This window comes from Microtus oregoni, unplaced genomic scaffold (genome assembly GCF_018167655.1).
Source record: "Microtus oregoni isolate MIOR12 unplaced genomic scaffold, Mior012 000023F_ref0000262, whole genome shotgun sequence".
Classification (NCBI taxonomy): domain Eukaryota; kingdom Metazoa; phylum Chordata; class Mammalia; order Rodentia; family Cricetidae; genus Microtus; species Microtus oregoni.
The window spans coordinates 2,935,096-2,962,958 of record NW_024543082.1 but is presented as its reverse complement, the minus strand read 5'-3'; the positions used below and the strand labels follow the sequence as shown (position 1 = coordinate 2,962,958).

At 48.3% G+C, this 27,863-nt stretch overlaps 1 protein-coding gene across 2 annotated transcripts in view; it reads right to left on the bottom strand.

Moving 5' to 3' along the window:
* The window catches only part of Slc12a8 (solute carrier family 12 member 8), a 156,361-nt gene that overhangs the window by 119,126 nt on the left and 9,372 nt on the right, over positions 1–27,863 (bottom strand). For both annotated transcript variants that reach the window (XM_041673157.1, XM_041673158.1), the window contains exons 2-4: positions 14,063–14,209; positions 9,178–9,369; positions 340–571 (exon numbers count right to left, since the gene is read on the bottom strand). In XM_041673157.1, the coding sequence (XP_041529091.1) occupies positions 340–571; positions 9,178–9,369; positions 14,063–14,209 (571 nt within the window). The remainder of the gene's footprint in view (positions 1–339; positions 572–9,177; positions 9,370–14,062; positions 14,210–27,863) is intronic.

Below are 27,863 nucleotides of genomic sequence, written 5' to 3'. Positions count from 1 at the left end.
GCTCCGCGTTTCTTTCTTGCCCCATATCCCAATCGTTGCTATGAATTTGGTCCCTGCCCACCTGCTTGTGTTTTGTTTTGAGGAAATTGTGTTATCTACATTTCCTGTATATTTTAATAGTAAGAAACAAAAGAGAATCGTGGAAAATCCATGAAGTAAACGTGCATGGGCGTGCGCATGCATAGTGTACGTAAAGGAGCTTGTGGGCCCAAGGAGCCGCAGCTGCTCGCTTGACGAGGCCCACCCCACCCGAATTGTAGGTACAGCCAGTGGGAGGAAAGGGTGGTCAGCAAATTACACCCATCAGCATCTACAAAGGACTGCACTTGAAGGGCCTACCTGGGTCCAGGTGGGTGAAAGAACCCACTACGAAGTCGAGGGTTGAGACAGCCAGCAAGAACAGCAGCAGCAGCTGGAGGCGGATTATCCACTTGACACCGGCTAGGTTGATGCCCAGCAGAGCCAGAAGTACAGCAACTGAAATTCCTCGCACAGCCCAGATGTTCCCCAAACCCAGCAGATCTGAGATGGACTCGGCAAAGCCAGTGATGTACATGGCACCTGCAACACACTGCCAGCCAACTCGCGGTGAGAACCAGCATCAGCTCCAGACCTGCCTGCTCACAGACACACACACACACACACACAAGTGTGTGCACCTGCAACACACTGCCAGCCAACTCGCAGTAAGAACCAGCCACAGGGAGGCATCAGCTCCAGACCTGCCTGCTCACAGACACACACACACACACTCACAAGTGTGTGCACCTGCAACACACTGCCAGCCAACTCGCAGTAAGAACCAGCCACAGGGAGGCATCAGCTCCAGACCTGCCTGCTCACAGACACACACACACACACTCACAAGTGTGTGCACCTGCAACACACTGCCAGCCAACTCGCGGTGAGAACCAGCCACAGGGAGGCATCAGCTCCAGACCTGCCTGCTCACAGACACACACACACACTCACACGTGCATGAGTGCATGCACACGTATACACACACCAGCCAATTCCAGGTGAGAACCAGCCACAGAGAGGCATCAGCTTCAGACCTGCTTGATCTCAGACACACACTCACACATGTGTGCACCTGTAACACACTGCCAGCCAATTCCCAGTGAGAACCAGCCACAGAGAAGCATCAGCTCCAGACCTGCCTGCTCACAGACACACACATGTGCATAAGTGCATGCACACACATACTCGCCCACACATGCAGACACATACATGCACGTGGACACACACACACACGCCCACGCATGCAGACACATACATGCACGTGCACGCACACACATACACACACACACACACACACACACACACACACACACACACCAGCACTGTGGCTCACTGCCTGGGAGGCAGCACCAGGTCAAACCTGCTCTTCCACAAAGGAACCTGCCTCCAAGCCCCATTTTTGCTCATTCATATTTTGAACAAGAGAAGAATGAGCCCCAGGTTGAGAGCTGTCATGGTAACCAAGGCAAAAAGATTATGGAATACTGGGTCAAAAGGCCTTTGGCCTTCTCTGCTTGCATTATTCAAGAACTAAATCGGACAACAAGCGTGCATGCAGGGCCCTGTCCTCAGAGCCACAGCAGCACACTCCCACAGATATTGGAATGCAGTTTCTTTTGACTTCTTTTTTTTTTTTTAAAACAGAGTTTTTTTTTTTTTTAACATTTTATTTATTTATTATGTATACAGTGTTCTGTCTGTATGCTTGCTGGTCAGAAGAGGGCACCAGATCTCATTACAGATGGCTGTGAGCCACCATGTGGTTGCTGGGAATTGAACTCAGGACCTCTGGAAGAACAGTCAGTGCTCTTAAACTCTGAGCCATCTCTCCAGCCCTGACTTCTTTTTTTTGAGACAGGGTTTTTCTGTAGCTTTGGGGCCTGTCCTGGAACTAGCTCTTGTAGACCAGGCTGGCCTCGAACTCACAGAGATCTGCCTGCCTCTGCCTCCCAAGTGCTGGGATTAAAGGCGTACGCCACCACGTCTTTATTGAACCAGGGTCTCCCGGTAGCCTAGGGCTGGCCCAGTAGGCCAGGCTGGCTGACCAGCAGCCCATGGATCCTCTCATCTCTTCCTCTCTGGTACATGTCATCACACCGTGTTTGGTTTTCATAGTGGTTCTGGGGACCACATACATGTTCCCAGGCTTACAAACAAGCACTTTACTGAAAAAAAAAAAAAAAAAAAAAAACTTTTCCGGGCCTGTAAGTCATGTCGTTTTGGTTTGGTTTGTATCATTTGGTTTTGGTTGAGACTGAAGAGGCCTAACTTAACATTAGTGAAGCCATGACAGGCTGTAGTCTAACAATACTAGGCCTCTCCCTTACAATAACCAGGAAAAACCACAGACTGTACCCTGCGGGGGACCAATCAGAATTGAGACAAACAAGTACTAGATGCTCCAGAACAGTAAGGCCAGCTTTCCTAACGTACATAGGTTGCCAATTTCCTTGCTGCAAAGCCTGTACCAATCCCTGTTTGACAAGACTCCTGCTGCCCCACTCCTGCCCAATCAGAAAGAAGCTCAGCCCCCATCTAAATCCAGAATCCCCTCCCCACCCCATCCTTTACTCCTAAAAACCCTGCCATAGCTGAGCCCATGCTCTCTGATCCATGTGTCAAAATGGATGGAGAGCCCACGCTCGAGCCTGCAATAAAGGCTCCTTGCTTTTGCACACAAACTCAAACTCAGGGGGACTCTGGGGGACCCATAGCACTGGCATAACAAAGGCAGGATTTAACACTGTAGCCCAGACTGGCCTAGATCTCCTATATATCCCAAGTTAGCTTCAAACTCGCAGTAATCCTTCTGCCTCAGCATCCTGATTTCTAGAATGAGCCATAATTCCTGGCAGTATTATTCCTCTACTTATCTGGCTGCCAGGCATGGTGGCACACAGTAATCCCAATACTCAGTTAGGGTCCAGCACCGCCACTGAGAACAACAATTAATAAATGGGACCTCCTGAAACTGAGAAGCTTCTGTAAGCAAAGGACACAGTCAACAAGACAAAATGGCAGCCTACAGAATGGAAAAAGATCATCACCAACCCCACATCAGACAGAGAACTGATCTCCAAAATATACAAAGAACTCAAGAAACTTGACCTCAAAAGAACAAATAATCCAATTTAAAAAATGGGGTACTTTTTTTTTTTAACAAACCTAAACAGAGAACTCTCAACAGATGAATCTCAAATGGCTGAAAGACATTTAATACTCAAAGCAGCTATACTAGTTTGCACTCCCACCAGCAATGGAGGAGTGTTCCTCTTATTCCACATCCTCTCCAGCATAAGCTGTCATCAGTGTTTTTGATCTTAGCCATTCTGACAGGTGTAAGATGAAATCTCAGCATTATTTTGATTTGCATTTCTCTGATGGCTAAGGAGGTTGAGCATTTCTACACGTACAATATACACACACAATATACACATACACAACATACATACACAATATACACACAAACATATACATACACTACACTTAACGCCAGTGCTATAGAATTATCTGGGTCCAGATGCTACTACCTCCTACACCAAGAATACAGACACCCTTTCAAAAGAAAACATTGGGCTGGGAAGATGGCTCAGTGGATAAAGCATTCGTTGCACAAATGTGAAGGCCAGCGTTCAAATCCCCAGAACTCATGGGAAAAGTCGGTCAGGTGTGGTGGCCAATGGTAATCATAGCATTCCACTCGGAGACATACAAAGGGGATCTCCAGGAATCCTCTAACTGGAATTAGCCAGTTCTAAATTCGGCAAGAAACCCTGCCTCGATAAATAAAGAGTAACCAAGGAAAACAACGTCAGCTTCAGGCCTCCACAACACGCACAGACACACACACACACATGCCCACACACATGCACCTATAACCATGTGAACACAGAATCAGGCAAGTGCACACACCAAATGCAGGTTAAAGAACCCAGTCGTGGTTTCTCTCCTGGGTGCCCTCCATTTGCCGAGCGTGACATGAGCCCTCGCTGAATACCGTGTGATGTACCGACCTTCATAGTCAAGTGCCCTCATCTGTGACCATGACCACCTCACTGCCGCTTTCTAACTCAGATAAATCTGCCTGTTGGCTTGGCCAACTCCTGACAACACAGAACAATGCCACCACGTCCTCCTGCTGCTTAGGTAAGAGGAAACCCGTGTTCCACTGCAAACACGGACAAGCATAAGCACTCTCTCCCTGCCAGGGTTCAGCGAACGCATATGTAATTCCAAAAGGGGGTTGATTGTGTTGGCTTGTGCAGGAAGAGACTGGGTAGTCCCACCATGGCCATTGACAAGCTGGAGAACCAGATAAGCCAAAGGCTGCTATGTCCAAGAAGATGAAAACCTCAGAGCAAGAGGGACCAAGATGCAGCAAGCAGTCTCAAGCCAAGGGTCTGGAAGCTCCCTGGCAGTCACTGGAGAGGGTCTGTGTTGAGAGGCTGCGAAGCCGGAGTCTGATGTTCATCGGTGGTGGTAGCAGCATTTATGGACCAGCTGAGGAAAACTTTATCATCTGCTCCGACTGCCTCTTCTGCTTTTGTTGCATCCGATCCCCAGCTTACTGGACTGTGGCGCCCACGGTCAGGACAGCTCTTTGATTGCTAATCCTCGCAGACATAGCGAGAGGTGGGTGTTACTAAGCCCTTCCACAGCCAACCGAGTTGACAGTCAGTGTTCGCTATCAAGCTAGGGATGAGAGCACTTGTCTGACAGCCCAGCACTAAGAAGGTAGAGGCAGGAGGATTGTGAATTCAAGACTAGCTCAATTACTTGGCAATATTCAGATAGACGGGGCTGTATAGTGAGATCCTGAGCAGGGAGAAGGGGAGAGCCACCATGCCACCAGAGTTACTGTATTGCCTTCACATAGTTAACAGATAGACACGCCCATCACCACACTTGCACACATTTGGGGTGTTCTGACAAAAGTACCTTGCACCCAGTTACAAAGTGAACCCGCCTCAGGGGAACGGGAGCCCGTGCATGAGCTCCTACAATGCAGAAAGGATACTTCCTTCTGGCTCAGAGCTCAGGGCCTCAGCCCACATCCGGCTTGAGACAGCTGACACAGGGCGGATCTGAACCCCAAGCCTTCCTGAGCAAGCCCTCAGGCATCCAGGCTGGAAAAAGCTCTTCCTCAGAAAGCATTGCTGAGTTTCTGTAAACATTCCCAGCGCTCATTACAGTTGTAAATTGTTTTCCTTCTTCATAATCAGGGACTTCTCTCTATCTTTACCATTCTCGACATGGAAACATCTGTAACAACCCGCCACCTGAGGTGGTGTGGTGCTCACCACTCTAAAGAGAGGAAGAGGCATATTCTCAGGCGAGAACACCTCCATCCCAGGGTATTTGTTTTGGCTGAGTCAGGTCTTCAGGAGTTCTGGGTCCTGATAGAAACATCTCTCCTCACTCTCCTTCAGGCACAAAGTCTAATTTAGACTGCAGTCGGCAGTCGGAATGGATAGCGGATGTGCTCAATCCCTCGATGAAACCTCCAGGCCTCTGGTCTAAAAAGGCTTTCTGATCCTCCACTCTTGCTGATTAGCCATGAGAAATATTTCTGCATAGTCAACACAGGCTGAAGGCAGACATTTTCACATCTAAGTAAGTAACACAACAAGGCCCCTCAGATGTCTCACCGTTGAGTGGCACGGGAAGGGAGGAGGGCTTCTAGCTGCTATCTGGTCCTCTGGCCATGGGTCTGGTCCCGTAGGACAGGGTGGCTATCCAGGCCTCAGAAGTGAGGGAGAAAGGATTGAGTGTGTACAGGACATAGCAAGATTTTTTTTTAACGTTTTGGTTATTTCATGTGGTGCTTTTTATTAATTTATTAAATTTTATTTTACATGGGTGGGCACTTTGTTTGTATGTATGTCTGTGCACCACTTGGGTAACTGGTACCCACAAGAAAGTCAGACCCACTGACACTGGAGTCACAAGTGGTTGTGGACCATCGTACGGGCGCTGGGGGTCGAACCCAGGTCTTCTGGGAGAGCAGTTGGTGCTCTTTCCTAATTGCTGAGCCATCTCTCCAGGCTATATGGCAAAATTTTAAAATAATGATTCCAATCAGGCATATAGGTCTGTAATTCTAGCATTTAAGAGGCAGAGGCAGGAGGCTCACTGTGGGTTCAAGGCCATCCTAGGCTATAGATGAGGGGGAAAAAGACACAAAGTTGGGTGGGTAAGGAAAGAGGGGTGAATTGGGAAGAGTTGGGGCATGTTTGAATATGCTCAAAACACATCATATGAACTTCTCAAAGAACTGAAAATAATAGTTTTAAAATATAGGGGTTAGAGACGGCTCCGGGGTTAATAGCATATATTAGACGTTATAGAGAACTCCAACCACCTGCTAACTCCGACCCCAGGAATCCAACCCCCTCTACTGCTCCCACGAGCACTGTCCTCATATGCACAAAACCGCAACACCACAGGCATATGCACACAATTAAAAATAAAAAATAATGCAAGTGGTGGTGGCCCACACTTTTAATCCCAGAGCTCAGGAGGTGGAGACAAACAGAGCTCCGTTAAGTTAAAGACTAGCACTGTCAGTTCCAGGCCAGTCGGGCCTACATAGTAAGACCAAAAGAGTTAGTTGCCTGCTATGTGACATGAAATAAGAAAGAAAGAAGACTATCGGAGAAGGAAGGACCCAAAGAAGAAAGCAGGAGATGGGGGAAGGGTCTGATAAAGACAAATTTCACATGAAAACGTCACAACGAAAGCCTCCTCCTTTGCAATTTAAGATGAAATAAAAATGCAGATAATTCTTTATCTAGCTTGGTCAAGAGGATAGGTGAATTCAAATGATTAAAGTAAGGGATGAGAGAAGTGACATTAACCACGGACATAAAGAAACAAAGAGGATTGAAGGGGAACACATATATGTCAGTCTTCTAGAGAACATGGATGAAGCAGAGAAATATGTGGAAAGACACAAGCTACCAACATTACACAAAACAGATCAAGACACCCCCATGCAGGCAGGGAATATGCTAATAATCAGGAAATTTGAAACAATGGCCAACGGAGAAAACCAGGACCAGATGGTTACACTGTTCTGCTCTACTTAGCATTTAAAGAGTTAACGCCAAAGACTGGAAGAGAAGGGAACCTCATACTCCACCAACTGAGTCCTTAAAGCCAGCGTTAGCCCCACACCAAAACCGGACAAAGGCCTCTCACAAACCCTGCAGGTCAGCATCCCTGCAAGTGTGTGTGCCAACATCCTCAGCAAAGGCCAAGCAAATCAAAGTCGGAAGTTGGTGAAAGGACTGGAAGGTACAGCACCCTAGCCAGAGACTCTGCCCAGATGAGCTCAGTCAGTCAGGGATCGGCAGGCACTGACTACAGGGACTGCTGGACAGAGGCCTGGGCCCAGAAGTTTCTCACCATGGCTGCCTCTGCTGGGCAAATCTTTGTGAACACTCTTTCTTCTAGTCTGGAAGACCCCGTGTCCTCTCCCCATTGGGGGTCCTCATCTTCTGTCTGCCCAGAGAGTGGGGAAACTGAGGCTATCCATGTGACCAGCCAGCAGTTCCTGTGGCAGCTCTTAGGATTGGCAACGCAGGCTGTGATGCCTGTCAGCCATTACGAAACGACTGTCACAGAGGCCACGCATGTTCCCAACTCCTGGGTTTTGTAACGTCTGCATAAACCTTACGTTATTGCCTGACCTTTTTCCTCCTGTGAAAATCCAGCTTCAAAAATGCTTCAAAATCGGGGAGTTGGTGGGTTTTGTTTGCTATTTTCTGTCCTCTGAGGGTTGGCTTGGTGGGGTTTTCTGTTTGGATTTTTGTTTGGTGTGGGTTTTTTGTTTTTTTGTTTTTGTTTTTCTTTAGAGACAGGATTATTTTGCCAAGCTGACTTAGTGGTCACAATGCCCCTGCTTTAACCTCTCAGATGCTGGGATTATAGGCAGGTCCACCACATTCAACTTCAAAATTTTAACGCTGCTCAACATGATGCTCAGAAAGTTTTAGATTCTTGGAGAATTACGGACTTCGGGTTTTTCTATTCAGGACGCTCAACCTATATCAGATTTCTAGATCTTTCTCCAGTAAAAGCAACTGCCTTTTCTTAGCAAGTGGAGAGGTGCCTCCCATGCGCTGTCCTATACAGAGCACACACACTCACACACCCATGCACACACACACATTCACACTCATACACACACACACATTCACACTCATGCACACACACTCACACACACATTCACACTCATGCACACACACTCACACGCCCATGAACTCACACACCCATGCACACACACATTCACACTCATGCACACACACTCACACACAAACACACAAGCACACACGTGCACACTCACACATACTTTCTCACACTCACACTAAACACGTGTGTGCACACACATACACACTTGTGCACTCGGCTTTGTGCTGTTAGGGAATATGGTGTATTTACACTGATGCCTCTGCTGGTTCAGATGAAAAACAACAAAACCCATTTTTTTTCTTTTTAAATTGTTTTTCAGCCACCATCATTGTTTTTCCATTAAAAACCCTTTTGGTCCAAGCCACGCTTACAAAAAGCTACTTCTTCATGCGTGAGTGTTGCCTTCCCAGCATCAAACCCCCATCCCTGTGTCCCAGCCATCTAAGCTTTAGATGAGCCGTGGAATTTCTTCCTGCCTGCTGGTTTTCTTCCTGCTGTGTCCATGCCAACGTGTGGCCTTCTCATTGGCATGCACCTCAACCTAGTGTCCACCCGAGGGCCTGTGGTCGCTTAAGGCCACCCAAGCCAGCAGACCTGTTGGAGCTTCACCTCCATGGGAAAGGACTACTTTCAGGAAAGGCCTCTGGCAGAGGCACAACACCCACCCACAGGGCAAAATGCAGAGGGCTCCCAGCCATGCACACCCCTCCTAGAAAGGCAGCAGAAGTGAGAGCTACCAGCCCCTGGCCTGGGCACACCAGGAATTCATGAGGCAGAAGTGGGAGTTCAGGCTCCCAATCTAGATTGCTGGTGCGAGCTCCCCCAAGACCCCAGTGTGGTCCTCTGTCAAGTGAGGCCCTTGTCTCCACCCTTGCCTCCCCTGGGGCAAACTAAGAAGGGGAAGAGGAGATGATGGCAAAGGAACAGGTAGAGGCAAGGCGTTGACTCGCGCTGCGGTCTCACCTGTCCAAACACGTATAACAGCCCAACAGTGCCTCCCATCTGCCCGCCAAGGACTGAGGAGATCATGGAGTAGACGCCACCACTGCCTATCCCGCCATGCTCTGCAACGCCAATGCCAGACAGCACAGTGATGAGGGCCACAAGGATGACGAAGGACACCAGGAGCAAGCCCAGGAGCACACCTGTGTTTCCCTGCAGCAGAAGGGGAAGAGGTGTCAGACTGAGGAGCGACATCTCACTAGAGCTGTTCCCAAAAGAAGCACTGAGCACCACCACCCACTGAGTTAGCCACTGCCCAAAGGGGCCACAGAGGGACGAGGAGAAGTATGAAGTACCTCCTGGTTCTTCTGAGCAAAGGCCTACAAGAAGTTTCAAATGGGTGGAGGGCCCACCCTTCAAACTCTAATGACTTTATACTACATGTGGCTAAGATGAATGCAACTCAGGAGACTCGCGAGCCCCGTGGGGAGATGACACAGCTCAGCAGTCAGAGCACTTGCTGTTCTTGGAGAAGATCGGGGTTCGGTTGCCAGCACCCACACGGTAGTTCACAACCATCTGCAATTCCAGTTCCAGGGGATTCAGGGGGTTGATCTCCTGACCCCTCAGGCACCAGGTGCACAGATAGGTAGTCAAACACTCCTATACACAAAAACCAAATTAAAACAGAGAGACTCACCAGGAGCCTGCAAATCTGCCGTGCAGGTAACCGTGACCTAGCATGAAAGGCTACGTGCTCTCCCTGCCATGCCCTTACCCACACCAGTAGCCCTCACTAGGAAGCCCTTTCGACTCATTCCATGGCTTGCCAAGTTAACTCCAAAGCAGCCTTGAAGACTCAGTACTCAGGATTTCCTACTCCAGTTGCTGCCATTGCCTGCCTGCAATCTTGCTCTCCATCCCAGACCAGCAAAGGCAGCCTGAGCACCCCTCAATTGCAGGCCACTGGGAGAGGCACTCTCAGAGACACACTGGTCAACTGGCCTACCAGTGAGACCTGGCCAACTAGAAGCGCTCAGGAGACAAGCATAGGCTCTTCAACGATCCCCTCTCACAATTTTTGTTTATTTTTTATTTTAGTGTTAAGGGTATCTTTGTTCATTATGTCAATCTCCTTGAGAAAATAAAACAGAACAGAAATGAAATGCAAGGTGTAGCTCTCTGACAGAGCACTCGCCTATGCGGCCTGGGTTCAAGCCCAGCAAACAAAACCAACAAAGAAAGGAAACAAAAAATCCATAGGAGGCTCAGGGCCACACCAAAGCATAACAAACCACGGTGACAATGCAGCAGTAGTCACTGCCAGTCACACAAATCCTTGGCAAAAAAAGAGGGGACTCTGCACATCTGACCTAGTCTGGAGACCTAAGCCAAGGATAGGTCCCTTAGGGGATGTCTGTCTACAGAGAGCTGGGCTCTGCGGGCCCACTGTGTGCAGTGGGAACAGACAGAGGGACATCTGTCTGCAGAGAGCTGGGCTCTGCGGGCCCACTGTGTGCAGTGGGAGCAGACAGGAGGATGTCTGCAGAGAGCTGGGCTCTGTGGGCCTACTGTGTGCAGTGGGAGCAGACGGGGGACGTCTGTCTGCAGAGAGCTGGGCTCTGAGGGCCTACTGTGTGCAGTGGGAGCAGACAGAGGGATATTTGTCTGCAGAGAGCTGGGCTCTGCAGGTCTACTGTGTGCAGTGGGAGCAGACGGGGGATGTCTGTCTGCAGAGAGCTGGGCTCTGAGGGCCTACTGTGTGCAGTGGGAGCAGACAGAGGGATATCTGTCTGCAGAGAGCTGGGCTCTGCAGGTCTACTGTGTGCAGTGGGAATAGACGGGAGGATGTCTGTCTGCAGAAAGCTGGGCTCTGCGGGCCTACTGTGTGCAGTGGGAGCAGACAGAAAGCAGCTCCTCAGCTGTGCCTTCGCTATTTCATAGTGCGGAGTTGTCTCCTCATAAAACAGACGATGTCTGCCTCACAACTTTCAGGAAATACTCAATTTCAGAGAATTAAACACATTTACATCACCTTGACAGCCACCTGTCACATAAGTGTTTGATAAGCCTTCCTTGCTATATCTTATTTTGCTATAATGTTATGCTATTATTATCAATTATTGTTACACAGCTTATAAATGCACCCTCTGAATGTCCCCAAGGCCTAGACTGGTGCACAGGGACAGCCGTGAGCTCCCTTCAGGAAGAGAATGCCAACAGCCACGTGTGCCAAGCCCAGCTACTGCCAGATGGCAAAGGAAATTGCTGAACTCCTGGGTGTGGTGGCAGTGCTAGGCAGTAGGAGTAAGACTAAGGATGGAGAAGGGCTTGACAGAAGCCAAAGTGCCCATGTGGCTCCCTCCACTCCACTCAGCGCAGCCCCAGGTCCCCAGGATGCTGGTGTCACCAAGACATGGACACCTGAGCATGACATCTGAGTGTTCCCGCTACCGACTTTGCTAACATTACACTTTCAATGAAATCCTACAGAACTACCTTCTCCTTTTGTTCACACTTGAAAGCTGTATACATGGATATAGATACAGATAAATAGATATTTAGTTATTTATGGATATATAAATATCCCATCCCAAGAACAACGCTGGCTCTTCAGACCAGAACTGTCACTATAACAGTTCATAAACTATGTCTCCATTTTGTTTTAGAGCTAATATTTTCTATTTAAGAAATGCTTTTGGCATTATATCTATTTCAATTTCCTACCCTGGACACTCTGTCTCGTTTTTGGCATTGCATACTTATCTTTTCTTTTCATGATCAAAAGTCTGATACCAAAGGCAGAGCTGAAAGACAGAGGTTATTTTAGAACAAAAAGACAGACAAACTCAAAGCTGGCCTGAGACCCCTGCCTCTGGTGTTGCTGTCCTTGTGTGGTCTCCTGCCCTGTGTGGACCTGTTTCAGCGTCCCACAGAAGTGATGGGCATCATTTCTGAGGCTAGGACACTGAAGAGATGACAGCTACCACTGCATGCAGGAGTTTTCTCCTACTCTGTCTGAGGTCTTGGTGGAAATCTGCAGCCTCAGAAAGAGACAACCCCACAAGGAGATCGAGAGATGTGGCAAAAGTCTGCCACGTGGTACTTGGGTGATCCAGGAGAGACTCCACATGTGCCTGACTGACAGCAACTGCGGCCTCACGGGGGCCTTGAGTATGTAGACCTCAGAAGCACAGAACACACATGTGTGCCATAGCTGCTGACGTTCCGAGGCAGTTCATTACACAACAATTAGCAGTGAATACACAACTTACACCTTCACTTTGGGGATGGATCATTTTAGATGGCCATTTCTTTTCTTTTCTTTTTCCCTTTTTTGGGGGGGCGGGGGGACAGGGTTTCTCTGTGTATCTTTAGCTGTCCTGGAATTCTATAGACCAGGCTGGGCTCAAACTCACAGAGATACCACCTCCCTCTGCCTACTAAATGCTTTAATTCCAGATTAAAGGCATGTACCACCATGCCCGGCTTAGATGGCCATTTCTTTTTTTTTTTTTTGGATTTTTCGAGGCAGGGTTTCTCTGTAGCTTTTGGAGCCTGTCCTGGAACTAGCTCTGTAGACCAGGCTGGTCTCGAACTCACAGAGATCCGCCTGCCTCTGCCTCCCGAGTGCTGGGATTACAGGCGTGCGCCACCACCGCCCGGCCTTAGATGGCCATTTCTTAAAAATCAAATAAATCAACAGATAGCTAAAGGATCAGTGTGGAGCTGCCTTCTTTCCTGACACTGATAACTTCAGGGGAAAACAACAACAACATAAAATATTAACAAAAAGATTTAAGTCTGAGGCTTCCCAAGGGAGCATTCTGCCTCTAGACTGCAACAGAAATGCTTTGACTAAAGCTTTACCTGACAATGTACCTCGTGTGTGTGTGTGTGTGTGTGTGTGTGTGTGTGTGTGTGTGTCCCACAGCACTGGCTATGTTTCTGGCAAGCACTTGTGGACAATAGTCCCTCTGAATGGCTGGCTTCCTTCACCTCTCCAGCCCTATCCAGCCTTCAAGCCTCCAACTCCCCTCCAGACAGCTTTCCCAGACACCTTGCGTCCACAGCAGGGCTCCACCCCTAGGAGCCTTAATGCTCTGGAGACCTCTCTTAACGTGAGTCTCTACCACCAGAGGGACAAAAGCTTGCATTTTACAAAAAGCTTTCATTTTACAATCCCTTTGGCAGCATTCAAGTCTGCACACACCAGGCATTCACCGGTGTGTAATTCTTAACCGGGTGGTCTTTTGTTCTGCCTGTTGGAGCTATTGAAGTTCACTGTGTGAGAAGACAGGGTGTCAGGCTCAGGTATACATCTGCAAGGGAAGCACCCTAGTGTTATTTTTGCCCACGGCATAAAAAAGAGGTCCTTTGTGCCCTGTGTTGAAGATTAACTTAACCATCAGACTCTACTACAAGAGGGTCTGTCCTGGGCAATAAACCCTGAGAGGGAGGATCTTGTACCTCCAACCAAGGAGCCCTATGAACAAGGCCAGGGGCAGTGAGAGAGGAACTGTGAGAGAGGAACCACGTGCGCATGGGTTGGTGTTTCAGAGGGGCACAAAGTGATGTGACAAATACCAGGAAGTCCAGAAGGGTCACAGACTAGAGTAAAAGTCACCATCTCTCTGATCCTTGCCCTCTTTCTAGTCCCACCCACAATAACCCCTGACCCCATAGAGCCCGGTCTATCCTGAGGCTCTGACTAGGGAAACTCTGAGGCCCAGGCTCCCAGGATTCATACGCTAAAAACACTGCCAGCTGTACACTGTGCTTCCCGCTTCTCCTTCCAGGAGAATCTGTGATTCAGGAGTCTATTCCCTAAGCTGTGGGATCCTAGATGCTCTTGCATGTCCCAGGCCCACCAGAAAAGTTCCAGGGCCACCAGCTCGTCACTCACCACTAGCCAGCCGGTCCTCAAGAAAAGTACAACCCCAAAAATGTTGATCATGCAGGATGTGAACACACCGTCCCAGGTCCCAAACAGCACCGGCTCCCACATGAACAGCTGGATCTTCCACCAGGGCTGGGGCTGGGCTAGGATGCCCTGCAAAGAAAACAGTGAAGTCAGGTGAGCAGCTGACATGACCGGGGGAGTGGAGTATGGGGAGAAAACTCAAGTGGAGCAGGAAAAGGGACGGAATTGACCAAAAAAAAAAAAAAAAAAAACTCCCACCTTGGGGACATGAGTTCAAATCCCCGGCGCTCATATGAAAAGGTGTATGTGGCTGCGCGTAATGAAATCCCAGCATTGTGAGGCGGAGACAGGGAGATGCCAGGAACTCATTGGCTAGCCAGCCTACTCAGAATAGGCTTGAGTTCAGTGGGATGCTCTATCTCAGGTAAGTGTGTGTGTGTGTGTGTGTGTGTGTGTGTGTGTGTGTAGGGGTGGGGAGGTGACTCTACAAAGGGATCCCTATTCTCTCTTAGTGACAGGGGATATGTAGTTAATCGTTTGACAAACACCCAGCCTCTATGCAGGTGAGGTCATGTGACTGGGGGTAGAGCGTTAGAAGCAATTGTGGGGCTTTGAATTGATGCGTTGGGGCCCCACCAACTAAGGCAGTATCTCTGGCTCCCAGAAATTTACATTCCCTTCAGTCTTTCAGTCCCAGGGGTGAGGGTGGCTTCTAGCAAAGGCTCCTGCCATTGACTGGGTGCCACGCACCGCGCCCCCAGCTCTGTGCACTGGCACCCAGTTCGCGAACTTCAGGCAAGGGGGCTGGAGGTTAAAATACACAGACACACACAGACAGAGAGACAACGACACGGGTCATCTTTGAATTCCCCAAGAATGCCCCCTTTATTGTGTTCAGGGGTAGATTATATAGAGATAGCCACGCCCCAGCCAAACCCACCAGAAACCACTCTCCTGCCATCAGGAACTCCTGAAGGTCTCCTGCTCAGAGCAGCTATAGGCACTCAGATCAGGAGATTACAAGTAATTCAGGATCTGGGGTCTCACTGCTCCCAACAACTGGGCACTTTTCATTTCTTCAGCCTGACCCATACCTCTGTCCCCAGGTTCTTCTGGTTAAAAGGCCTGAGTAACTTGTTTCTCTGAACACTGACATCATGCCTCCTACACCTCTTTCTCCCTAAGATCCTAGGATCCGACAGTAAGCCTTGGCCACTTAGCTTTAGAACCAGAGAGAGACCATTGGTTCAGTGGGTTCTCTGCTCATTTTTCCAATTGAAAAATAACAAAAGCATTTATAAACCCATGCTAGCTGATTTTTATGCCCATCTGACACAAGCCAGAATCATTCTGGAAGAGGGAACCTCAATTGGGAAAATCGCCCCACCAGATTAGTCTGTAGACAAGCCTTGGGGGCATTTTCTTGAGACAACGGCTGTGGGCAGGTGGCCTGGGGAGCTATAAGAAGGCTGAGCAAGGATCTGGAGAGATGGCTCAGAGGTTAAGAGCACTGGCTACTCTTCCAGAGGTCCTGAGTTCAATTCCCAGTAATCACATGGTGGCTTACAACCACCAGATATTTCTGGCAGGCAGGCATACATGCGGACAGAACATTGTATATTGTATAATAAATAAATTTTTTAAAAAGGCTGAGCAAGCCATAAAGAGCAAGCAAGGAAGTTGCATTCCTCCATGGCCTCTGCATCACTTCCTGCCCTGCCTTCCTGACAGGCTGTAACGTGGAACTGTAAAATTAAAAAAAAAATTCTTCCCCCCAATTCTTTTGATCATGGTATTTTATCACAACAATAGAAGCCTAACTGAGACAAACCCTCAACTGGAGACCCTTTACTAAAATGACCAAAAGCTAGGGTATTCTGAAACATACACAAAAGTGGTAGTCCCTCAGGCTGGGAACTGCTCTTGTACAGGCTGAGGCATTCATTGAAATTTGGCCAACAGCAGAGTCCCCAGCACCCTAAAACCATACGACAATGATTAAGAATCCTCGGCAGACAGGAGAGAGGAAGGTCTCAACCTTATCACAAGAACAGTCTGCAGCTGGTGAGCTCATGAAGCTGCTTTTGACCAGCTGTGTTGATGCCTCATTTGGGCCCAGAAGGTCAGAGTGCCTGGTGTTTCCGCCTTCGTCCTGTGTCCGGCTTCCTTACTGTGGGTCACCCGCTCACCTCACAGGCACGTTAATCACTCACAGAGCGTCTGTCTCGCTTAGCCCACACCTTTTCAAGGCTGAAGGCACAGAGATAACTTACTGTCCTAAATATCCAGCCACCTTGAATTCCAGCAACACCAGACCCTGGCAGGGCAGATGAAGACAATTATCCATAGTGGTGAGGGTATGCCCTGGAGAGGAAGTGATCATCTTCTAGAGCCAGGTAGTGCCCCTCAACCAGCCACAGCAATAAGAACTATTTTTAGACTACCCTGCAGAGCCAGGCCACACCCTGGCCAGGACTGCTCATTTATGCAGATGTCTCACTCCCGCTGCACCCAAATCTTTTTCTGTTTAAACCTAAGACTCATGTCAGTTCCCAAAGATGGACTAAGGGGTCATTGGCTCTCTTGTCTCTCAAATGTAGCTGACTGACTAAATCTGGTTTTCACCTTCGCTTCTTTAACTGTATGTCAGGGATGGGTGGTCAAAACTCATAATGCTGGAACCTAAACTTTTGCCCTAAAAACTCTATATTATCTATAATCCAAAGAGAAGACAGAAAAAAACAAGACACAGGAGACAATCTAAGATTCAGAGTCAAAAGGGCCTGGCTCCATGATGGCTGAGAATGGCCACACCTGTGACCTCAGTCAACGCCTGACAACTACACTGCTGAAAACAAAAGACCCCAAATGATGTTCCTGCTTCTCCCTTTCCCACACTAACCCACCAAGGAAGGGCCTCAAAGTAAGTTCTGCTCACTCGAGGCAGGGAAGGACAGAGAGGATGGAGGGATGTTCTGTTGCTGTGACGAAACACCGTGACCAAAAAGCAAGTTGGGGAGAAAAGGGTTATTTGGCTTACACTTCCACATTGCTGTTCACTGAAGGAAGTCAGGACAGGAACTCAAACAGGTCAGGATCCGGGAGGCAGGAGCAGAGGCAGAGGCCATGGAGGAATACTGCTTACTGGCTTGCTTCCCATGACTTGCTCAGCCTGCTTTCTTCCAGAATCCAGGACCACCAGCCCAGGGGTGGCCCCACCCACAATGGACTGGACCCTAACTGAAAAACTGCCTTACAGCTGAATCTCATGGAGGCATTTCCTCAGCTGAGGCTCCTTCCTCTCTGATGACTCTGGCTTGCGTCCAGTTGACATAAAACCAGCCAGTACAAGGGAGGAAGAACAGGGGTGGGATGGAGGGAAGAAGGGCAGGGGAGGGGAGGAAGGGAGCATGGATTATGGGCAATCAGGGCATTTGGTCAGGGAGGAGGAACTAGCAGACTATAGTCTGCACAGATTTTCTACAGACCCCAAAGAGGATCCTGAAGGTTCCCAGCACAAGGACTGATGGTGTTTGACACGGAAGTGCTAATCACCCTTGAATGATCATTCCAGGTCATATTTAAATAGTATTGCACTGTACCTCATACATATGTGCATATTTTATGCTAATTACATGATGTGGGCTGTGCTTCTGTATATGTGTTGCTTTATTGGTCAATGAATAAAGCTGCTTCAGCCTGTGGCAGGACAGAATAAATAAAGCCAGGCAGGAAATCCAAATAGAGAATATGGAGAGAGTAGGTGGAGTCGAGGCGACACCATGTAGCTACCGAAGGAGAAAGACACCAACAGCCAGACAGAATCTTACCAGTAGGCCACAGGCTCGTGGCGATACACAGATTAATGGAAATGGGTTAATTTAAGATGTAACAAACCTGACTGCCTGAGGACAGTATCTGGGTCCCACAAGGAAATGAGAGAAATTGTTCCCTAAAAGTTCTTTTGACCTCCATATGTGTCCAATGGCACGTGTGCCCCCTCCCTCGCCCCCCCCTCTCACCCCCTCCACACACAGACACACACACAAAACAATATTTAAAAATTAATTTAAAGGATATGAGAGAAGGAAAAAGGAAGCGGCAGGGAGAGTGCAAGGGAGTGAGAGAGGAAGGAAAGAAGACAGGAAGGGAAAACTGAGGGAGGAGGCTGCAAGAAATGACTGGGGAGCGAATTAGGCTGGAGATGCAGAGGCCCTGTGAGACTCTGGTCACCCTGACTGCCAGCTCTCAGCTCTGCTGACGTCTGTCTTTGCTCATTACTCGTTCATCTGCCTTTCACAAACCACAAATGCGGAAGCTCAGCAACTGATGTGGCTCAGAGCAAAGACTCTGCCACCTGAGACTGTCCTGGAACACAGCACCAAGGGACAGAGCTGATGAACACAGGCTTGTTAGCTAGGATCCCAGGCTCAAAACTGAGGACACAGCCCAACTCCTGTGCTGGTGTGAGCTTCCTGTCAGGCCTGTCATGAGTCCATTATTATCAGCGACAGTAATAACGGCAGCCATCAGCAATAGAAAGAGTTACCAGTCTGCCTCCAAATCAACGCTCTGCTCTCCTTGAATCCCCCACAGCCCTGGAGACAGGTGGGATGGCCCAGCCCGGAGATAAGAAGATACCTGGCTGTCCTAAGTCTTCCAGCTGGGGCTCCAACCCATGCCCAGGTTGTGGGGTGTATACTCTACACCATACCACATTCACTTAAAGGCAACGTGTCCTTTTCTTCCCCACGGGCCCTAACACCCTGGGCCTGTGTCCATCTGGTCTACCCTGTGAATGGCCATGGGACCGTGTTCGTCTTTCCACTCTGAAGGCTGTGGAAGCCTTGACCCTCACACTCTAGTGCATCACCCTGAACAATGCTTGACTATAGCAGGTTCAAACCTCAGGACACCTTTGACCTTGAGAAAGGCAGCAGAGCTGCTGTGAACTGGCTTGGTGACTGAGCCACAGTCGCATGTTTCAGGGTGCTGGGGTGGGGGGCTTCCACCTTCTTTTACAAGTGGTCAAAGACTTTCACTTCTGGCTTTGACCACAGTTGCAATCAATCCCAGTGTTCTTATGTAGAAAGACCCCTTAAAGTCAGTGGAGGAAGAAAAGAAAGAAAGAGAGAGGAGAGAGAGAAGGGGGAGGGAGAAAGGAAAGAAGGAAGGAAGAAGAAAGCAGGAGAGAGAGAGAGAGAGAGAATATGGAACGGAGACCCTTAGCATAGAATGCCAGTAAGTCCCACAGAGCCTCCGTTTAACTTTCCAGAGCCCGTGGAAGTGACTCGCTGCCTCCCAGGCATCCCCGTAGAAGCACCAGCATCAGTACTAGCCCAGCCTCACCCCACACACCATATCATGCCTTCTCACACGACTGTCCGAGCTACTGTTTAGGACAGTGTGGTCCAGACCCATAGACCAGCACGGCGACTGCCTGTTCAGGTATGAGGGGCAAAGCCACCTCCTGCAACAGAAGCAGAGGCATCAGAGGAGAGGGCAGGGCCAGTTCTCACCCCACTTCACTGGAAGAGGAGAGAAAGGATGAGAAAAGAGACTAGGATGGCAGATGCCAACGTGAAGCCAATTCTGGGAGTGTCAAGGGTTCCCTGATCCCAGTTGTTGGAAGCTGCCTTTAGAACATAATTGTCCTCAACTCTGGACTATCAATTCCAAGATAACAAGAATCCCCTTCAATGGCTCGCACAGACATGCAGGCTGAGCAAAGGGAAGTGGCAAAAAGTCAGTGGGTCAAAGCCAGTGGGCCTGGTGCACGGAACACTGGGAAGCAGGTGTGCCCGCTGAGCAAGATGAACATGGTGAGGAGCAAGTCTGTTATTCTGGTTTGTTTTTCTGTTTCTGCAATAACCCTGATCAAAACCAGCTCGGGGAAGAGAGAGTCCATTTCAGTTCACACAATCCATCATCGAGGAAAAGCGAGGCAGGAACTGAAGCAAAGGTCATGGAGGAAGGCTGCTCCCTGGCTTGTTTTCTCTGGCTTACCCAACTCCCTTATATAGCTCAGAGCCAACTGCGGAGGGATGGCACTACCCACAGTGGGCTGGGCCCTCCGACACCAATTAGGAATTGAGAAAACAGCTCACAGTCATGACCCCAGGCCTGTGTGACCTGAACAACTTTTCAGTTCCCTCCTCCCAGGTGACATCAGTCCCTCAGAAAGGGAAAGGATGCTCAGGGATGGGTCCCTCACTCCCCTGAGGACAGTCAGCCCTCTGGGAAGCTAATGGGAGTCTGGTCTCTGAGGTCAGTAATCTGGGGCTGCTGGTTTCCAGAGTTGTTCCCAAACCCCTGGGCCAAGAAGCCAGATTCTAGCTCTCTGCAATACTGAGATAACCCTGACATTCAGTTTCGAGAGAGAAGTATTTCTCTGGGACAGAGACTCTCCAACAGGAGCAGGGAAGTGCTCTCCTTCCTGTACCAGCATGCCGAGCAAAGTAAGCTGTACATTTCTGCCAAAGGCAGTCTCATGAATGCAGGCCCTTGTTTTGCTCCTATGGTCACCTGCCAGGCTTTAAGGAACACATCTGAACTGTGAGATCACAGCTTGTTGCTCTTCAGGCAACTGGAGGAAAAGAAAACAGCCAAGGATGGGTTGAAGCAGGACACAACCTTTGCCATCTTCCTAGAGTCCTTCTGCAGAAGCTTAGTCGCTCTCCCTGGGTCCCATCTCACGCACAGGAACCAGACGGTTGTTTTCTGGGGGCTAACAATTCAATTGGCCATCTGAGACTGTGCCCAAGCTGCTCCTGACCCATGATGCAATGGACTGGTTGGAATACTTACTTCCTTAATGCCATCCCGGGCTAGATCACAGCCACAGAGAGATGGCCACCAAGGTGATGTGACCAAGAATTTAGGGGCCGGAGCCCACTGAGGGTACCTACATCAAGTACAGATCGCAACACAGTTGCATCATGGGAACTGTGCAAAGTTTAACTCTCTGAGACGACAGTCGTGAAAGACACACAACACAGGAGGCCTAAATACAGATAAGGATCTCTTCAACCTCCCCAGTGATGGATGTGTAATGCACCCAACAGGAGAGGACCAGGAAGCCAAGAGAGCAGTCCAAGTCAGATTTTTCTGGTGCAGGACAAAATTGCCTGAGCAAAAAAACTTAAGCAGGGAGGGATTTATGTCAGCTCCTGGTTTCAGAGGGTCCAGCCCATGTGTGTTGTGCCCATGTGCTTGAACAGAGTCTCATAGTAGCCACTGTGTGTCATGGAAGGGAGCTGCCCACATCATGGCTGATCAGTGAAAAAAAAGACACAAGAAGAGGCCAGAGCAGGGGATACAGTCCAAGGACACGCCCCCACTGAGCTACTTTCTCACAGGCCTCACCCCCTCCCCACCTTTCACAGCCTCTCAATATGGCCATATTATGGGTTTATTAGAAAATTAATCAATTGATTACTTGAAAAAATCTCATGATCTGTCTCAGGAAATGCCTTCACAGTCATACCCAGATACAGGCTTTGCTAATCAAGATGTTTCCCAATGCAATCAAATTGATAGACAAAATTAAGCATCTCGGGGTTGATGGTTCACCAGATAAGGACACGCGGTGCCCAAGCCTGTGACCTGAATTTGATCCCTGGAAGCCACAGGTAGAAAAAGAAGCCTGATTCCCATGGGTTGTCCTCTGACCTCCACATGCACACTGCACACACCCACGCATGCACACTGCACACACCTCCACACACACACTGCACACACCTCCACACGCACAATGCACATGCCTCCACATGCACACTGCACATGCCCACGCATGCACACACCCACGCATGCACACTGCACACACATCCAAATGCCCACTGCACACGCCTCCACATGCACACTGCACACGCCCACACATGCACACTGAACACACCTCCAAATGCACACTGCACACGCCTCCACATAACATGCGCACTGCACACACCTCCACACGCACACTGCACACGCCTCCACATGCACACTGCACACGCCCACGCATGCACACTGAACACACCTCCACATAACATGCACACTGCACACACCTCCACACGCACACTGCACACACCTCCACACACACTACACACACCTCCACACGCACACTGCACACACCTCCACACGCACACTGCACACGCCTCCACATGCACACTGCACACATCTCCACATGCACACTGCACACGCCTCCACACGCACACTGCACACACCTCCACACGCACACTGCACACACCTCCACACGCACACTGCACACGCCTCCACACGCACACTGCACACACCTCCACACACACACTTCACACACCTCCAAATGCACACTGCACACGCCTCCACATAACATGCACACTGCACACACCTCCACATGCACACTGCACACGCCTCCACATAACATGCACACTGCACACACCTCCACATGCACACTGCACACACCCACGCATGCACACTCACACATATTTACACACGATAAATAAATAGCCATCTAGGGTTCCAACTAAAAAAGAGGAAAATGAATCGTGTGAGAAAATGGAACTAGAGCTAACAGTTTGAATTTAAGTATGTATATGGAGAAAAATAAGTACACATGTATATGCTTACAAACCCATCTTCTTTCTCTCTTGCTAAAGGACCTATAAGCAAAGACATTCTCATCGCAAAGGGCACGCGTAGGACGCAGGTCTTCATTTTTAGATGCCGTTCTAAAGAAACCAGGGCTCTTTGAAGAAGTCGCTGAAGCGAGACTGGGGAAAATAATTACAGGATGAATGTACGTGGCTTCTGCCGGGAAGTAATGCACCAGGCTTTTTCTTTTTGGACCACCAAGCAGCTCCCAAAGCAGGACACAGAGACTTAGGAATGCCTGGCTAGCTCAGTCAGTAGCGCTTGAGACCATTAATCTCAGGATTATGGGTTTGAGCACCATGTTGAGTACTAGAAGTAGCAGGCCTTTTCTTTGGGGTCACCAACCGCTCCCAAATCATGATGCAGAGACTTCTTACTAGTTATGAGTGCTCGGCCTAGCTCAGGCTCATTTCTGGCTAGCTATGAGTGCTCGGCCTAGCTCAGGCTCATTTCTGGCTCTTTTAACTCAAATTAGCCTGCTTCTCTTTACCTATCATTTACCTCAGGGCAAAAGCTTTTCTTTCCTTCTGTATATCCGACTTTCACTGTATCTCATGTCTGGCTGGTTCGCAGCTGCCTGGCTTCTTGCCCCTGGTATGTCCTCCGCTTCCTCCTCGTTCTCTATTCTCCTCTCTCTTGTTCCTAGATTTCTCCTAAACTTATTCTCTTTGCCCACCAACCCCACCTGTCCCTCTCCTGCTTAGCTATTGGTTGTGCAGCTTTTTATCAGACCCATTGGGTGCCTTAGACAGGCAGGAACAAAGGCAACACAACTTTGCCTAATGCACAAAGAAATGTAACATCCTGACAGCATTAAAAAATGCAGCACCCCTTTACACAGTTAAAGTAAGATTCTACAGTATAAACAAATGCAACACACTTTGAGTAATTAGATTCCACAACAAAGTAAAGAGTTGCTTTTTAAAAAGGAGAAAGGAAGGAAGGAAGGAGGGAGGGAGGAAGGAGGGCAGGCAGGCAGGCAGACAGGCAAGGGAATGTTAATAGAACACAGGAGCCAGGGTTGAAGAACTCCCACTAGCTATATGTGGCGTGCTGATTATTAAAAACAAATGAAAAACAACAGCAGTAGAAGAAAATTTTGTATCTAGGACTAGGGAGATGGCTCAGTAGGTAAAATACTTGTCATGCATGTCTGAGGATCTGAGTTCAAATCCCACAGAACTGATGCAAAGCTGGTGGCAGCCAATTCTGTAATCCCAGTGCTGTTATGGTGGGAGGCAGAGTCAGGAGAATTCTGGAAAATCCAAGGACTACTAACCAGGTGTCCATAGTGTAAGCAATAAAGTGGCCCTGTCACAAACAATGTGGAAGGCAAGGGGAGACACGCAGGTTATTCTCTGACCATGACATGTGAATCATGACACACACATATCCACATCCACACACTTAAACATGAACACACATGAAGAGATAGAAGAAATCTGAAGGCTGAAAAGACATACACACACACATATTTAAAAAAAATAAAAATTTTGGGGACTGGAGAGATGGCTCAGAGGTTAAGAGCACTGGCTGCTCTTCCAGAGGTCCTGAGTTCAGTTCCCAGTACCCACATGGTGGCTCACAACCATCTGTAATGAGATCTGGCGCCCTCTTCTGGCCTGCAGGTATACATGTAGGCAGAAGACTGTGTACAAATAAAGAAATAAATCTTTAAAACATAAAAATTTACAAATTAAAAAAAGAAAAAAGCTTGAATCCATGAAGATATAAGCAAATAAATAAATTGAAATAAACAAGAGAAAGCCCCTGCCCCCTTTTTGTCAGAGTCTTATTATATAACTGAAGCTAGCCTTGAACCTGTGATCCTCCTGCCTCCGCCTTCAGAGTGCTATACTGGATTTAGACAGCCCCCCCTTTTAAACTTTTTTAAAGATTCATTTATTTATTTTATGCATGTGAGTGCTCTATCTACATGTGTGCCTACACACCAGAAGAGGGCATCCCATCTCACGACAGATGGTTGTGAGCCACCATGTGGGTGCTGGGAACTAAACTCAGGAAGAGCAGCCAGTGCTCTTAACCTCTGAGCCATCTCTCCAGCCCTTAGACAGTCCGTTTTACATCAAAAAACATACTAAAGTATGGGGAAGGTATTATGGAATGAGAAAACCACCATCTGCAGCCGAGAAGCAGTGACAGCCGATACAGGATCCACAGACTGCCCCTATCAACAGGGCTAAAGCTGTAGGTCTCAGAGCAGCCCTAACAACTGGTCTGTTAATTATGAGACTCCACCTGATGTAACAGGTAACATCACCATGTGGGACCAACAGGAACTGTGTAACTCGAGGTTTTTCTCCTGCCCAGCAGTTCCTGAATAACCACTCTGAGGCTTACTATTAGTTACAAACTGTTTGGCTAATGGCTCGGGATTCTTACTGCCTAGCTCTACATATAAATTGACCCATTTCTCTTAATCTATGTATCTCCATGTGTCCTGTGGCTTACTGGTGATGCTCTGGCATCTCACTCCTCCGGTGGCTGCTGGCGTCTCTCTGACTCTGTCTTCTTTCTCCTATCTCTGCTTGATTTCCCACTTGGTTCTTGGCCAGGCTATTGGCCAAAACAGCCTCTTTATTAACCAATGGTAATAAGACATATTCACAACATACAGAGGGGCATCCCACATCACAACTGGACATGTATTTAAAAACTGTCTTATTCAGTTAGGCATGGTGACTTGTACCTGTAATCGTGGCACTTGGGAGGCCAACCAGGAGGATTGCCATTACTTTGGGCTACACAGTGAGTTCCAGGCCAGTGGGGACTACAGAGTGAAAACTGGTCAAAAAAACAAACAAACAAAAAAAACAGCCAAACAAACAAACAAACAAAAATCAGTCAGGTATAGGTTACACACTCCTTTGATCCCAGCACTTGGGAGGTGGATCTCTGAGTCAGAGGCCAGCCTGGTCTATAGAGCAAGTTCCAGGACAGCCAGAGTTACACAGAGAAACCCTGTCATGAAAAACTAAAGAAAAAAAAAAGTCAAGGTCAGGAGAGACAGAAAAAGCTTGTACTGAATCTTGGACCAGGAGGTGTATGGGTAACTTTTGCATATGAACTATGGATTCTAAAATAGAGTATACACTATTAAATTTTCTGACTTCAGTAAATTTATTATTTACTGAAAAAAATTAGAAAAAAAAGAAAATTATTTTTTCAAAGATTTATTTCTATGGGTTTGTGTGAACACCTGCATGTATGTGTACCATGTTGTGTGCAGGTACCCAAGGAGACCAGAAGAGGGCGCTGGATTCCATGGATCTGGAATTCCAGGCAGTTGTGAGCTTCTTGATGTGGGTGCTAGGAACCAAACATGGTCCATCAAAGAGCAGCAAGTGTTCTTGACTGTTAAATTGTCTCTCCAGCCCCAAGCTAAAGAAAATTCCTATTCTCAAGGAATACACACACATACACACACACGCACACATGCACATACACACACACCTGCACAAGTGTTGCATACTCTCTTGTGGATAAGAGAGAGGGCGATCATAAGGACAAGAGAAACCTAGTAATAAAGCAAAACAGTAGCAAGTATGGGTTAAAACTGCCCAGGTCTGTGGGGTTGGTGGGGGTGTTGTATGTGAGCGTGAACCACTGCAGACTGTTCTATAAATGTGAAATTTTAAATCTTATCAAAACAAAGCTTAAAAATAAGGTTTCACAGTATTACAGGTAAACAATACTACTAAACTGGTCAGCACCCACATCAGGAGGCTCGCAACCACTTATAACTCCAGCTCCTATAACTCCAGGCACCTCCACACACATGGACACACAACCCCTGCACATACATTTATACCATAATTAAAATTTAGATATAAAATATTTTAATGATGCTTACAAGGAAAATTTTATGTCACATTATTACCACAACGAAATGTGGGACCACAAATAAGCTCAAGAAATGGAAAGCGCCCTCCTCAGTCTTGTCCACCACCTGTCGCCGTGGCTGATGACCTGTGTCTGATGGATGGGGGGAGAGAACTGACTCCCGAAAGTGCCCCCTAACCTCTGCCCGCACACTGTGACTCCTGTGTGCACCCCCCATAAATAAATAGAAAAAACAACTACTGAAGACTGCAGGGGCGAGAGAGGTGCCCGGACCATAAAGCACTTGCAGTCACGGTTATCAGCCACCACGTTTAACACAGCCCACACTATCTGAGGGCATCTCAGCTGCGGAGCTGCCGAAATCAGACTAACCCGTGAACGTCTCTGAGGCATTTTTAAAAGTTGGTAACTGATGTAAAATATATAAGGAGTGGATTCCACCTCTGGGCAGGTGGGTCTGAATAAGGGTAGCTGAGCAAGCCAGTATGCAATATTCTTTGGCTGGCTTCAAGCCCCTGCCGTGGACTCCTGCCCTGGCTTCCCTTAATGATGAACTGTAACCTGTAAGATAAAATAAACCCTTTTCTCCCCAAGTTGGTTTTGGTCATGGCGCTTTTTGTAGCAACGGAAAACCGAACCAGGACACTATGCAAAAAAGAGGACCTGAGTTCAGACCCCAGGCAAGCCCCTGAAAGCCCTGCGTGGCGGTACGCAGCTATAACTCCAGTACTGATGGGGAGATCCCGAGCTTGCTGCCCATCCAGTCTAGCTGAATTGGTGAGTTCTAGGTTCAGTGAAAAACTGTCTTAAAAAAAAAAGATGGGGCCAGGCAATGGTGGCGCACACCTTTAATCCCAGCACTCGGGAGGCAGAGGCAGGTGAATCTCTGTGAGTTCGAGGCCAGCCTGGTCTACAAGAGCTAGTTCCAGGACAGGCTCCAAAGCTACAAAGAAACCCTGTCTTGAAAAACCACACACACACACACACACAAAATGGAAAGCAAAAACTAAAGCCACCTGACATTGACCTCTGGCCTCCACGCACACACACACAGACACAGACACACTGATGACCACAAACAGCCAAGAGGATTTGCTTATGTGGGCGAGTGTCTACCAGTATTTATCATATTAAAAATTTGAGATACTTAAGAGTTTACTTGACGTAACAATAGATTTGTTTCCTATTGAGAAATAGTTTTAGTGAAAGAACTATTTCACAACACAAAATCCCTTTCTACTGTGAAAAGAAAGACACCGATAAACACTTTACGATCTTAATATCCAGCCCGAGAGCAGACCTGGCTTTTCAC